Source organism: Crinia signifera, chromosome 11 (assembly GCF_055691185.1).
Source record: "Crinia signifera chromosome 11, ASM5569118v1, whole genome shotgun sequence".
Classification (NCBI taxonomy): domain Eukaryota; kingdom Metazoa; phylum Chordata; class Amphibia; order Anura; family Myobatrachidae; genus Crinia; species Crinia signifera.
The window spans coordinates 101,097,354-101,113,145 of NC_139227.1; the positions used below are offsets into that span (position 1 = coordinate 101,097,354).

At 46.7% G+C, this 15,792-nt stretch overlaps 1 protein-coding gene across 8 annotated transcripts in view; it reads right to left on the minus strand.

The window, feature by feature from the left end:
• Positions 1 to 5,194: 5,194 nt before the first annotated feature.
• Positions 5,195 to 15,792, minus strand: part of PTPN5 (protein tyrosine phosphatase non-receptor type 5) — a 132,738-nt gene continuing 122,140 nt past the window's right edge. For 7 of the 8 annotated variants that reach the window (XM_083163969.1, XM_083163968.1, XM_083163970.1 and 4 more), the window contains 2 exons: positions 12,718 to 12,831; positions 5,195 to 10,233 (listed from right to left, as the gene is read on the minus strand). In XM_083163969.1, coding sequence (XP_083020095.1) covers positions 10,140 to 10,233; positions 12,718 to 12,831 — 208 coding nt within the window. In that variant the 3' untranslated portion in view covers positions 5,195 to 10,139. The remainder of the gene's footprint in view (positions 10,234 to 12,717; positions 12,832 to 15,792) is intronic. The other variant, XM_083163974.1, reaches the window with a different exon arrangement.

A 15,792-nucleotide genomic window follows, 5' to 3' on the forward strand; every position in this document is an offset into this window, starting at 1 on the left:
CGCGGGGCTCGCTGCGCTCACCACGCTTCGGGCACGGTGGCTCGCTTCGCTCGCCACACTATATAAAATCAACTCCATGCGTAGTTGGATAGTAGGGGTATGAAAAAATGGGGTGCATTTAACATGGGAGTCCAGATAATACATAAGTACCAATTCTTATAACACTGGAGTCTACAGAGAGCCACGCAGGCAGTCAGGTGCCGTACACTGCCGGAGCTCAGCCCAGAGGCAACGGAGCACTGCTTCTTTTACAGCTCAGTACTCACTTCATTTGTGACAGCCTGACAGGACACTGCGGCGGCTTCTCTCCGGTCGGCCGTTTCCAGTGATGTACATGTACTGTGGGGGGATGGGAGGAGGGTCCAAACATATAAATATATCGGATCTGATACATCATGGGTGCAAAAGCACCCACGATATGCCCATGATGGGTCAGATTCCGATACATATTATGTTCAGCAGGTCCGACATCCTGATCCGGTCCGATGCTCACGGGGCTTGCATCGGATCGGATGTCACACAAATGCGAATTCGGACGATTTCACCTGATTTATCGGCCCCAAGTGCCAAAATCGGGTGAAATCGGACCAAAATCGCATAGTGTATGGGGGCCTTTAGATTTGGGTGGGGTGTGTTCAAATCTAAATTACAGTGTAAGAATAAGCAGCCGGTATTTACCCTGCACAGAAGCAATATAACTCCCCCAAATCTAACACTCTCTGAACATCTTACATCTGCCCCTGCAGTGCAGCATGGGTATTACCTGGGTCTCTCTTCACTAGAGATGTGAGGGTTCGGTTTTACTGTGATTTACTCGGGATCGTATTGGCTATCGGCTGTCACATGTTTTGGATAACCAATGCAATCCCAGTTTGAGGACTGAATAAAACCGAACCAGCACATCTCTACTCTGCACATGTTACATCTGCCCTTCTGCAGTGCAGCATGGTTTTGCCCATTTGCTTTGTGATTAGGTTGAATTAGGCCCAATGTGTAATAATGTTTCAAAAAAATATATAAACCAAAATTGAGTGATCAGTGATTATATGTAATTGGCAGTATCAAACTCACACTAAATAGTGTGAAAAAAACTTTGGTACTCTTTACCTAGAACGGCGCCCATCGCGACCATCGCGACCATCGAATGCACTAAAAAACGGGTGCGATGCGATGCCCGCGATGGCCGCGATTTCCCATAGGGATCAATGTTAAAAGTGAGATTGGACGCGATTTTAGTGTTCAATGCCTCAATGCCCGCGATTTTTACATAGGAAACAATGTTAAATGGGCCACAGAGCCCTAATAGTCCCCCTGAAGTCTTAAATGGCCCCCACAATTTTTAACGCCACCCTACGATCAACGTGAACCCGAAGCGTGGCGAGCGCAGCGAGCCCGCGAGGGGCGGCGGTACGCGTCCTCCGACCTTTTCATACCCCCACTATCCACGTCGGCGTGGAGTTGAGAATAGAATAGTGTGGCAAGCGCAGCGAGCCACCGAGCCCGAAGCGTGGCGAGCGCAGCGAGCCCCGCGAGGGGACGCGGATACCTTCACAGGTAAACGCGTCCCTTCGCGGGCTTCACAGGTATCCGCGTCCGCTCGCCACGCTTCGGGCTCGGTGGCTCGCTGCGTTCGCCACACTATTCTATTCTCAACTCCACGCCGACGTGGATAGTGGGGGTATGAAAAGGTCGGAGGACGCGTACCGCCGCCCCTCGCGGGCTCGCTGCGCTCGCCACGCTTCGGGTTCACGTTGATCGTGGGGTGGCGTTAAAAATTGGGGGGGCCATTTAAGTCTTCAGGGGGACTATTAGGGCTCTGTGGCCCATTTAACATTGTTTCCTATGTAAAAATTGCGGGCATTGAGGCATTTAACACTAAAATCGCGTCCAATCTAACTTTTAACATTGATCCTTATGGAAAATCCCCCGACGCCAATCGCGGGCGCCGTTCTAGGTGAAGAGTACCAAAACTTTAATTAATTTTTCTTTTTCATGAAGAATTATAAATTTGATCTAATCCAATGTAAGGCCTACGTCGCTCACCTTGTGAGGTGGATGGGGTACACTTATAGGTTTCTTTTATATCACACACATGGACAATAAAATATGGTGTTAGAGTACCCATACAGTTCATACAGTAGTTTGTGTTCAAGCGTGTACTGGTTTCTTTTTCCATCCTGGTTATGGTCTAATTTATTATTTATTTCTGAGCAGTTCTTTCTATAGCACACACATATTCCGCAGCACTGTACATAAGATATTATTACCAGTTATCTATATAGCGCATACGTATTCCACAGCACTGTACAGATATTATTACCAGTTATTTATATAGCGCACACATATCCCGCAGCGCTGTACATATATATTATTATCAGTTATTTATATAGCGCACACATATTCAGTCAGTCAGAAGTAGCGTAGTGTTCCGGCGGCCGCTTAGCGTAGTTAGCATAGTCAGCGTCCCTGTCAGAAGTAGCATAGTGTTTCCACAGCCAGCGTAGTCAGCGTCCAGTCAGTCAGTACGCCAGCCTGAAGCGTGGCAAGCGGACGCGTTAAAGGTCCCCCCGACCTGTTCATACCACCACTATCCACGTTGGCGTGGAGTTGATTTTATAAAGTGTGGCGAGCGCGAGCCCCGCAAGGGGACGCAAATTACTTTACATGTATTCCGCGTCCCCTCGCCATGCTTCAGGCTCGGTGGTTCGCTGCGTTCGCCACACTTTATAAAATCAACTCCACGCCAACGTGGATAGTGGTGGTATGAACAGGTCGGGGGGACCTTTAACGCGCCCGCTCTCCACGCTTCGGGCTGGCGTGGGGGTTTGAAAAGAAAGCGTTTTCTGCGGAGTCACCGTGCTAACTACGCTAGGCAGCCGTTGGGCTACGCTGACAGCATAGCTTAGCCTATGCTGAAAACGTAGCGTAGCCAGGCGCCGTGCTATTACACAAGTACCGAATATTATTATGTTATTTATATAGCGCACACATATTCCGCAGCGCTGTACAGAGAATATTATTACCAGTTATTTATATAGCGCACACATATTCCGCAGCGCTGTACAGAGAATATTATTACCAGTTATTTTTATTTATATATTTATTTATCTATATATACACATACATAAAAGTTTTTTGGTGGGAAAGTATATGATTTTAGGTATATTAATGTTTTTTCGGTGAATTTATGGATTTTAGTTCCTTCATATATATATATATATATATATATATATATATATATATATATATATATATATATATATATATATATATATATATATATATATATATATATATATATATAGGAAATGTGGTGACATTTAACAAAGAGGTAATCACTCCCCCAGGCTGCATTGTGGCAATGGGACTAAAACGATGTCTGATGTCAGCATCCTCATCGATGTTGGGAGTCTTACGCCAATCTTGTTGCAAGTCAGGATGCCGGCGTATTCTGGCCATGGTGCCCAGGACACTCCTCAGACATTTCTGCGGCCCACTCAACCAATGCATCTCTCTGGCATCATGCACTGGCTCCTCTTGTCTCTCCCTGTCACCCACTGCTTCTTTGTCTCCCACTATCTCTCCCTCTCACCCACTGCCTCACTGTCTGTCTCTTCCCTGCATCACTATTCCCTTATCACCCTCTGTCTCCTGTCACCCACTGCTTCTTTGTCTCTCCCTGTCACCCACTGCCTCACTGTCTGTCTCTTCCCTGCATCACTATTCCCTTATCACCCTCTGTCTCCTGTCACCCACTGCTTCTTTGTCTCTCCCTGTCACCCACTGCCTCACTGTCTGTCTCTTCTCTATATTATTCTTTTTGAGCCAAATTAAAAATTGGGGAAATTGTACAAACGGGGTTTGTCCTGCGCTAATCTAACTGTTTTCTCCCACACAAGGACAGATCTAATGTAAACTGTCTGAGTATTTGTGACTAACCATTCAGTCCTGTAAGCAATTTTGTCAGAATCAGTTGATAAACACATTTTCGCTTAGACTATACTAAAAAACCTTTAAATTGTTTCTTTTTCTGCCTTCTGCACGTGTGGAACTTGACAACATATTACAATGCTATTTATATGTATTTAATGTTTTTTCATGCGTCCAACAATCTTTTAGTCTAACTAATAAAAGTTAATTCTTAATCTTTACAACAATCCTACGAACATTTATTTCACAAGTTTGCCCCAAAAACCTTGTAGCGTTCCCTTTAGTCACTCTTTGACTTTTTTATTCAGTTCTTCCCTATATCACTATTCCCTCGTCACCCTCTGTCTCCTGTCACCAATTGCTTCTTTGTCTCTCCCTGTCACCCACTGTCTGTCTCTTCCCTGCATCACTATTCCCTCATCAGCCTCTGGGGGGATGCTCTAACATCCGTGCCCCCTTACCGCTGGACATCGCCGCAGATCGCCTACATAATTATCGCATATGCGATAATTATGGCAAAGGACAGCTCTTGCGTTAAGAGCTGTCCTTTGCAGTGAGAGACATCGGGACCCGGCAGCTCCCCCCTCCCTCCCTTACCTGGTGCTGTGCCGGGCTCTCCTCCTCCCTGAACCCGGAAGAGGATCATAGTGCAGGGAGGAGGTCACAGGTGAGGTGGGGGGTCGATGCTGGGTGGCGGCGGTCGGTGCAGGGAAAGCTCATAGGCATGATGGGACATGTAGTTTCACAACAACTGTAGGGCCATAGTTTGTATACAGATGGAGCCTGCTCCATCCTTGCAGGGGATGGCGATTCTATCACCATCCCCCGCCAGCGACTGGCTACCACCAGGGGCGCACTTGCACGTCGCCACCGGTCCTCCTTGCCGCCCAACCCCCCCGAACTGGGCAGTGTCTCCCTGAAGAGGGGATTGGCAGGGAGACGCTGCCCAGCTGCTGTGATACTGGGACGCGCATGAGATGCACACGCATCCCAGTGTCTATCGCCAGCGCACGCCAGAGAGGAGTCTCTGGCGAGCGCCGCGTAAAGATAAAGCCGGCTCCATCTGCCCATGTCGACCTGTCGACCTAGACCCATGTCGACCTCGCTGTCTGTTGACCTAGTTACTGTAGATCCAATGACCGTATTCCGCGTGCTGCACTAGGGAGAATTGGTCAGCTAGAACTTTAAATTTGCTGAGAGGAAAATAAAACTCATCCGACACGCACTAATGTGTAAAACAAACAAAACAAACATCATCAGGAGACCAATTAATATGCAGTAAATGATTTCTCAAATCTGCCTTTATTTGATGCAAAAACCACATCTGTTTACAGCAATAAAAATGACAGTGAAAACATTTCGGAGGTGATATATCTATCACATTCATATAAATGCTAAAAATGCCCGTGCTATGCTGTTTTTTGTCTTCTTTTTAAATTATTAAAAACATTAGAGTCATGTGTCGGTGGACTCCCCTGCGTAGAGAGGATCAGATATTTACAAGAGCATGTGGGTGGGATTGGGGTGCAATAAGGTGCAAGTTTAGTAAAGTGATGATTTGTTTTCAAACTTTTTAAAAAAAAAAAAATTTAAAGGCACAAATCAAACGGAATTTGCCTATAAAAAGTTGAAGAATATTGCCACTTTGAAAAACTTACAACTATTAAATCCCCCTCCCCACCGCCACCACCACCCCTATCAGAGGCTGACGAACGAAGAATATAGTACACAGTCCTTTAGAAAACAAATGCACTTCGAATACTTGTAATAAAACATCCGGGGGATTTACAGGTGATGGAAATGGTTTGGGGATAAACCAGTTTGATTTTTCAAAAGCAGATTCATTTTATGGTTCCAAAAAGTCCATTTAAACAAAAAATATATATAAAAAAAAATACATTGCCATGGTTTTTGCTATAAATGCCACATTCTGTTTGTAGAAGGTAAAATTGTTATGAATTTTATTATACATCTGTGTGTATATTATATGTGCGCAGCACTTATATTAAAGGGATAATTCATTTCTGAGCAATGGGGCTAATTCAGGTTAGATTGTTAATCTGAGAAGTCGCAGCTGGCTGCGAGTAGAAGACCGCCGTCCATACAAAAAAAAAAATAAACGCCCCTGGCAAATTTGCAAAAAACATTGCAGATCACCATGCATTCATAGACCCATTTGTAAATCCCAGAACATCGAAAAGTCTGGGCCGTACATGCAAATGTGAGCAGGTCTGGGGTGGGGCATAATAAGATAGGGTGCTTTTTGTCCCACAGTGGTTGAAGAAGGGGTTAGGGGTGATATCAAAGTTTATTCTTGGATTGTTGGGAGAACCGGTTTGAATGAAAACATTTTTCCTCCTTGCACTTACCAGAAAGAATGGAACAATTTCTATTTCCCTCTGATTTTCACAAGTTTTTTCTCTTTGAGTTTCTGGATGTTGTGTATGTGAAGCAGAGTAATTATACGCTATTCTGTGTTACGGGGACATCACACAAACACGTAGACGCAGTTTATACAGTCCTCTGCTACATTAGCTGAATGCTGCAGGTAGATGCAACCTGTAATTTCTATACAATATAATTGGCACAAAATGCTGGGAAAAATAGTAGCTGTGAAAATGAATATGTGTATAATATTATGCTTATTATTATAATACTTTATATACCTGGCATATAATTAGAGACATTCTTCACTACATAATACTTAGATTTCCCTGCTATATTACTAATCATATTTATTTTCAGTAAAATGTAAACTAATAATGTTTTATGGTATTGGCAATTATGTAAATAATATCCTCCACCATAATACTAGGTTCATAGTATATAATAATTTATCATTGATAATAATTGCTTATGTGCTGTATCAAGAACAAAAAAAGAATTTTCCTAATTCTAAATACTGTATATAAATCTAATATATTATTGGCTATGCTGAATATTAATACTACGATTGCTGGTGTACAGGTAATGGACTAATGAGGGGAATTTTGAATGTTAGGCCCAACCCACGAGGAGCCTGATAAATCTATTCAAAGTGAAAAATCTTTATGTGAATCTTTTTGTCAAAGGAAAAAGAAAAAAAGACAAAAAAAACTTAAACTCAGCTGTAAAAAAGGGCCCGATAATTATTGCATTATTTGAAAGGGAGTTTATTAATTATTAGTTTGAAAAACAATTGAATTTACAGATACGGTAGTAATTAAATGAGAGAAAATTAATATAATTTAAAAGATGTGTAATAGGGCAGACAGGGGCATTTTTACCACATGAGCGGGCCCCTGTATGATTGTTTTGTAAGGGGCCCATCTGTGAATTATTCAGTGTTAAATCTCCCCAGGTTGCCTGGCTGTCCAAGCCGCTCACTGAGAAATCCTGAATCAGGGGAACATTAGGAGGCATGCACCCCACAATCAAGGACGGGTGTATTCATTTAATTTACTTTCGATTTTTATATATTTTTTGTTATTATTTAAATTGTACAAGAATATTAAATTAATTATAAAATACATAAATAGTAATAATACTAATAATATGAAAAAAATATGAATATGAATAAAAATAATTACAGTAATAACACCATGTTGAAGTTTAGGTTTCTCAGATGTATATAGAGTAATAGCAGATAATAAACATATTGGGGTGGATTCAATTGTGCCGCGCGCCCCCTGATGGCTGCTTATAGTTTTAGGCCTCGATCGGAGCTATTCAATTGGTTGCTCCGATCAGATGCCCCTTACCTGCGGCGCACAGTTTTTATTCTTGCGGCCTCCGGAGAAACAATGCTTTTAAAGTCCGTAATTTGGCACCCAAAGCTCCCAAGCCCAGACTTCTAGGCGCTCAGGCTGCAACTTTAGATGGGGTTTCAGCAGCTTTGTGCGGCTAAACCTGGTGCTTTTCAACAGCGTTAAATACTAATGGGAGTCTGATCAGAGCAACAACCAAATCGTGTCTGGTCGAATACATTAGCATAGACAGCCAGAAGAGGGGGCGTGGCACAACTGAATTCCCCCATTTACTTTTTTCTTCAAAATCCGATTAAATCTTTTTTTTTTTTTTTGTCAAAAGTCTAACACAAGTGTGAAGATCTGTGGTAAAATTATCCCCCCGCCCCCATTTAATTTACAAAAAAAATCATAAAATATTCACCTCTGACCTCTGGGGACAAAGTAGTAACTACGCCATTTATGCGAACACAGATATTAAAGCTTCCTAAGTGTTTGAGGGCAATGAGAATTAGCCATATTGTGGAACGTAACCTGTGTTCTTAGACATTGACTAGGAACCCTAGACATCCCTAGCGCACTTTGCATTGTGTTACTTGAACAAAATGGCCACATTGGTGATGCCACTGGCTACAAGTGCATTGATTGGCTCATTTCTCTTGAAGCCCGGTTCAGCCCACAAAATGGCCACCTCCAACGTATAAAGGCCGACTTTAGTATTTTTACACAGACTTTTTTTATTCCTATTTATGGGCAAAGAGATTTGTGTCACAAGATGATGTATCAATGGCCATCGGCAAGAAGACTAGTCTAGTAAACTCTAGTATATGTAGACCCGCCTGAGAACGCAGCCTGTGCCATGAGATTACTGCACATATAAACACTTGCGAGCATGCATTATTTATATAAAATCTGTATATACATCACAGGATCCCTCCCCAATTTCTAAATATATATATAATCCACTTATATCGACAATGCATACATAGTGAAGATTTCTATAAATGGGCAATTCTTGACACCCCTCCATCCCCCACCCCGGTGATGAGGTAATCTGGCGGAATATTTATGTTATTACTATGCGTTCTACATGGTCACATAACCACTATAGTGTTTTTAAGTATGTTTATATTTATAATGAAGGTTTTTTTAAAGATGCAAATCTGCTCTGTAACCATAACAACCAAAAATCTCATTGTAGATCACAACAAATACATTCTGATTTCTGATTGGCTGATGAGGTTTTGGTGCAGAGATGCAATGTTAGTAATTAACCCTCTATGGGATTATTTTATTTTTTTTCAACTGGTAGTGGGTTGAATTTCCCAGTGTTGTTTTTTTGTATATAATTTTTGCACTGGGACCCTGTCACCCTTACTGAATAACTGTGGGTATTAGGGGCTGTAGTGGATAATCATGGGAACAATCCATGATCAGACATATATAATGGGGTTTTATATTAAGCTGCACTTTGAAGTGGTATAAATTAGTGTTAAAAGGTTGACATGTTTTTCACGGTTTTGGTGTCAATGTCAACACTGTCCAGCTATCATCCAAATACCCCTAAGTCTCTGCTCTATTCACGTCAACCCAGAGATGATATTTTACATTTTAATATATTTACTAAACAGCACTGTAAGTGTTTTATTACAAGTCGTCTTTTTATTCCACCCTCCGTGTTTAGTACTGATACTGCAGTGTCATCTCTTCAAAGACGATTCCTCTCAGTCGACGCAATGTTTTTCTTTTTAAAGCTCATAAAAATATTCTGTAAACAACTTAAAGTATATAATCAGTTTTTTTCTAAATTAATAAACATATCACCCCCCCTCCTCCTCCCCCCACCGCGCCACCGCACTGTAGGCGGTAAAGTCTTCCCCAACACAACGCTATGTTTCTTTACAAGATGAGGTATAAAGCGTAATGTTATATGAAACTATTGAATTTTTCCGTACAGAGGTTTGAAGTGTTGGTGAATCATATAACACAGTTTTCGGTAGATAAAAATGTAAAAACAGTTCAGAAAAAGGCAAGAAAGTACTTTTCAGCGTAAATACGTTACATTATTCTGCATTACATTGGAAATTTCAACACCGCAGTTAGAAGCAATTTTGTATCTTTTTTTTTTTTTTGTAACCCCAGAAAAATAGTAAACGTAAAAACACAAATGTAGTTTTTTCTTTATATAATCCTGTAACAAACTGATGCGACGAGTCATATTTACAATAGAAACTTTTTTTTTTTTTTTTTGGTGAAGAACGTCCCATTTATGAGTTATATCAAAGGCATGTGTTGGGGTCCTAAATGCTTTTAAAAATAGGTGCAGATACCCTTTGACCTGCCAATCAATGGGAAAGCGTCACTGTTGGAACCCATTGTGTCACCAGTGGTCTCGAGTTGTTTATTTTTGAGGAGAGTATTAGTGTTTAATATCAGTGTTTCTTGTCCGAGTTGTATCAGACCAACAAAAAAATCACCAAATGATTATTCCTCCACCGCTTGGGAATTCTGTTTTGCAAATAAGCTCAGCACGTGGTGAACAAACTGGTATTGCTCACTAGTCTGAATCATCCCACCCCTGGAAAAGAAAAAAACACAAACATAATATTACAAGGAATAAATAGTAAAAAAAATATAAAGCAGTAAAATTTGCTTTGACTTAATTCTGAGATATGAGCCCAGGTAAATCTCTTACAGTATAATTGTGAGAACACCCTATGTAAGTTTTTATGGAGTTAATTTGTTAGACACATATTAAGCCAGAAAGCAAATGAAAACTGCACCCCAAAAAAGGCAATTTGCAGAGCTGAATGATTGTCTAGAGCTGAGCTAGCAGTGAGCTGTCCACCCCAGCAAAAGTAACCCGTTAGGTGTCCAGCTCAGCTTGGAAAGCACGGGAGGTGTCCGGCTCAGCTTGGGAAGGACGCGGGGTGTCCGGCTCAGCTTGGAAAAGCACGCGGGGTGTCCCTCTCAGCTTGGGAAGCACGCGGGGTGTCCCGCTCAGCTTGGGAAGCATGCGGGGTGTCCCGCTCAGCTTGGGAAGCACGCGGGGTGTCCCGCTCAGCTTGGGAAGCACGCGGGGTGTCCAGCTCAGCTTGGGAAGCACGCGGGGTGTCCAGCTCAGCTTGGGAAGCACGCGGGGTGTCCAGCATAGGTTGGGAAGCACGCGGGGTGTCCAGCTCAGCTTGGGAAGCACGCGGGGTGTCCAGCTCAGCTTGGGAAGCACGCGGGGTGTCCAGCTCAGCTTGGGAAGCACGCGGGGTGTCCAGCTCAGCTTGGGAAGCACGCGGGGTGTCCAGCTCAGCTTTGGAAGCACGCGGGGTGTCCAGCTCAGCTTGGGAAGCACGCGGGGTGTCCAGCTCAGCTTGGGAAGCACGCGGGGTGTCCAGCTCAGCTTGGGAAGCACGCGGGGTGTCCAGCTCAGCTTGGGAAGCACGCGGGGTGTCCAGCTCAGCTTGGGAAGCACGCGGGGTGTCCAGCTCAGCTTGGGAAGCACGCGGGGTGTCCAGCTCAGCTTTGGAAGCACGCGGGGTGTCCAGCTCAGCTTGGGAAGCACGCGGGGTGTCCAGCTCAGCTTGGGAAGCACGCGGGGTGTCCAGCTCAGCTTGGGAAGCACGCGGGGTGTCCAGCTCAGCTTGGGAAGCACGCGGGGTGTCCAGCTCAGCTTGGGAAGCACGCGGGGTGTCCAGCTCAGCTTGGGAAGCACGCGGGGTGTCCAGCTCAGCTTGGGAAGCACGCGGGGTGTCCAGCTCAGCTTGGGAAGCACGCGGGGTGTCCAGATCAGTTTGGGAAGCACGCGGGGTGTCCGGCTCAGCTTGGGAAGCACGCGGGGTGTCCGGCTCAGGTAGGGAAGCACGCGGGGTGTCCAGCTCAGGTAGGGAAGCATGCGGGGTGTCCAGCTCAGGTTTGGAAGCACGCGGGGTGTCCAGATCAGTTTGGGAAGCACGCGGGGTGTCCAGCATAGGTTGGGAAGCACGCGGGGTGTCCAGCTCAGGTTGGGAAGCATGTGAGGTATTGAGCTCAGTAAGGGTAGAGTATGGGGTGTCCTGCTCAGTTTGGGAAGCACGTGGGGTGTCCAGGTCATGTGGGGTAGCACATACATCAGGTTTACACCAGGAGAGAAGGGTATATATAATAAGCACTATTATTGTTTGTGTCAGAAGAGAACAGCAGTATTTGTGGTACTATCACTGGCCCTCAGTAATAGCTGATTCTGCCCCTCGCTCACAACAATACTGGGGTTATGACCATGGGGTCCAGGCTACATAACCATATGCAGTCATAGAACCCACAGAAGCACCAGCTGAACTTTTTTTTAGCAAAAGGGTAGAATGTATTGATTTAAACAAAGGCAGGAAAAGGGCCCTGCATGTCCAATCTATAGGGGAGGGGCAGACAGCAGGCGGTGGTGGATAATGAACGTTTCAAGGTCTGTGGACCTTGAAACGTCGGTTATCCACCACCGCCTGCTGTTCTGTCGTTATTTCTGAGTGCCGCCGCCCCCCAACCTCTATCAATACTGGGAAGTGCACCATGCAATTCCGATCAGGAAGGCACCGGACCTATTGTGACTTTTGTACCAGCAAGTATATCCTGGAGTGCCACCCCATGTACTGGCTCGAAATGGCGTTGACCGACAACCAGTAAACTATTTGGGAAGTTCTCCCACAAAACGGGCACCCGGGCAGGCATCTTTAATGTAGACCACTGACACATCACTCTATGTTCTGTTTGATTCAGTTGATGTGTCAGTGGTCTTGAGGAAGGGGCGTCAGCTCCGAAACTGTTGACCATGTATACTGACCAGTTTTGCACTTTTATGCTTTAATACAATTTACCCACGTTTTCTTTGAGTGCCGCCTCCTGTTTTCATTTTTTTGAAAATCGTCATTATATATATATATATATATACATACATACACACACACACACACACACACACACACACACACACACACACAGTATATATACTGCTCCTCTCCTACAGACAGTGGTGACACAGGGGAGGTACAGGGAGGGAGAGACATACAGTATTAGGTGAATTATTGGATGACTGTCCGACCTGTCTAACCGCAGCTGGCAGGTTGTCCTCAGGATGTCCGCAGCCCCCTCGTTCCTCAGCTGCTTGCACAGAATGGTGGTAGCGATAAAGCATCCAGTTCTCCCAATTCCTGCACTGCAAGCAGAGTAGAGTATTACACAGGTGACTGGCAGAGAGTACACCAGCAGCTATCACACAGAAGACTGGCACAGAGTACACCAGCAGCTATCACACAGGTGACTGGCAGAGAGTACACCAGCAGCTATCGCACAGAGTACACCAGCAGCTATCACACAGGTGACTGGCAGAGAGTACACCAGCAGCTATCACACAGAAGACTGGCAAAGAGTACACCAGCAGCTATCACACAGAAGACTGGCACAGAGTACACCCGCAGCTATCACACAGGTGACTGGCACAGAGTACACTCGCAGCTACTATCACACAGGTGACTGGCACAAAGTACACCCGCAGCTATCACACAGGTGACTGGCACAGAGTACACCAGCAGCTATCACACAGGTGACTGGCAGAGAGTACACCAGCAGCTATCACACAGGTGACTGGCACAGAGTACACCCGCAACTATCACACAGGTGACTGGCAGAGAGTACTCCAGCAGCTATCACACAGGTGACTGGCACAGACTACATCCCCAGCTATCACACAGGTGACTGGCACAGAGTACATCCCCAGCTATCACACAGGTGACTGGCACAGAGTACACCCGCAACTATCACACAGGTGACTGGCAGAGAGTACACCAGCAGCTATCACACAGGTGACTGGCACAGAGTACACCAGCAGCTATCACACAGGTGACTGGCAGAGAGTACACCAGCAGCTATCACACAGGTGACTGGCACAGAGTACACCAGCAGCTATCACACAGGTGACTGGCAGAGAGTACACCAGCAGCTATCACACAGGTGACTGGCACAGAGTACATCCCCAGCTATCACACATGTGACTGGCACAGAGTACATCCCCAGCTATCACACAGGTGACTGGCACAGAGTACACCCGCAACTACTATCACACATGTGACTGGCACAGAGTACACCCGCAGCTATCACACATACTGGGGGAAATTTACGAAGAATACGAAAATTCTTATTTTTGGCATAGTAAATGCCAAAAATACTTATACGCCAAAAAAAAAAATATCATTTTTTTCCACAAATTTTTCTTAGTAAATTTCCCTCACAATGTCTGCCTAGTCCATAGTAAGATGTTGGTGTTTCCATGTCTGATGCCCCCTTACCCCGATGAGGCTGAATGTTGCAGGTGGGCAGACGTGGGGCACATACAGCACTATACAGTATAATTAGCGGCAGGTACACTGGCTATGAGGCAGATGAGCTGCGGGTGTTTGACCCCTGGCATCTGTGGTCTGTGCTGGGGATGAGAATGATAGAGAACAGCAACAGCCCGGCCAGCAGAGACCCAGATTCCCTAATGACATATGGCCCCTGCAACTCTGTGCTGAACGCGAGACGGTTCTTCCTACACCCCTGCTCACCTGAGGGTTCCTCCTACACCCCTGCTCACCTGAGGGGTGTTCCTCCCACACCCCTAATCGCCCGAGGGTTCCTCCCACACCCCTGATCGCCCGAGGGTTCCTCTCACACCCTTGCTCACCCGAGGGTTCCTCCCACACCCCTAATCACCTGAGGGTTCCTCCCACACCCCTGCTCACCTGACGGTTCCTCCCTCACCCCCGCTCACCCGAGGGTTCTTCCCAGACCCCTGCTCACCCGAGAGTCCCTCCCACACCCCTGAGGGTTCCTTCCACACCACTGCTCACCTGAGGGTTCCTCCCACATCGCTGATCACCTGATGGTTCCTCCCACAATCCTGATCACCTGATGGTTCCTCCCACACCCCTGATCGCCCGAGGGTTCCTCCCACACCTCTGATCGCCCGAGGGTTCTTCTCACACCCTTGCTCACCCGAGGGTTCCTCTAACACCCCTGATCACCTGAGGGTTCCTCCCACACCCCTGCTCACCTGAGGGACAACCCTGCTCACCTGACGGTTCCTCCCACACCCCCGCGCACCCGAGGGTTCTTCCCACACCCCTGCTCACCCGAGAGTCCCTCCCACACCCCTGAGGGTTCCTCCCACACCCCTGCTCACCTGAGGGTTCCTCCCACATTACTGATCACCTGAGGGTTCCTACCACAATCCTGATCACCTGATGGTTCCTCCCACACCCCGGATCACCTGAGGGTTCCTCCCACACCCCGGATCACCTGAGGGTTCCTCCCACACCCCTGCTCACCTGAGGGACACCCCTGCTCACCTGAGGGTTCCTCCCACACCCCTGATCACCTGAGAGACACCCCTGCTCACCTGAGGGTTCCTCCCACACCCCCGCTCACCCGAGGGTTCCTCCTACACCCCCGCTCACCCGAGGGTTCCTCCTACACCCCCGCTCACCTGAGGGTTCCTCCCACACCCCTGATCACCTGATGGTTCCTCGAACAACCCTGATCACCTGATGGTTCCTCCCACACCCCTGATCACCTGATGGTTCCTCCCACACCCCTGCTCACCTGAGGGTTCTCCCACACCACTGATCACCTGATAGTTCCTCCCACAACCCTGATCACCTGATGGTTCCTCCCACACCCCTGATCACCTGATGGTTCCTCCCACACCCCTGATCACCTGATGGTTCCTCTCACACCCCTGATCACCTGAGGGTTCCTCCCACACCCCTGCTCACCTGAGGATTACTCCCACACCCCTGATCACCTGAGGGACACCCCTGCTCACCTGAGGGTTCCTCCCACACCCCCGCTCACCCGAGGGTTCCTCCCACACCTCCGCTCACCCGAGGGTTCCTCCTACTCCCCTGCTCACCCCAGGGTTCCTCCTACACCCCTGCTCACCTGAGGGGTGTTCCTCCCACACCCCTGATCGCCCGAGGGTTCCTCCTACTCCCCTGCTCACCCCAGGGTTCCTCCCACACCCCTGCTCACCTGAGGGTTTCCCCCACTCCCCTGCTCACCCCCGGGTTCCTTCCACTCCCCTGCTCACCCCAGGGTTCCTCCCACTCCCCTGCTCACCCCAGGGTTCCTCCCACACCCC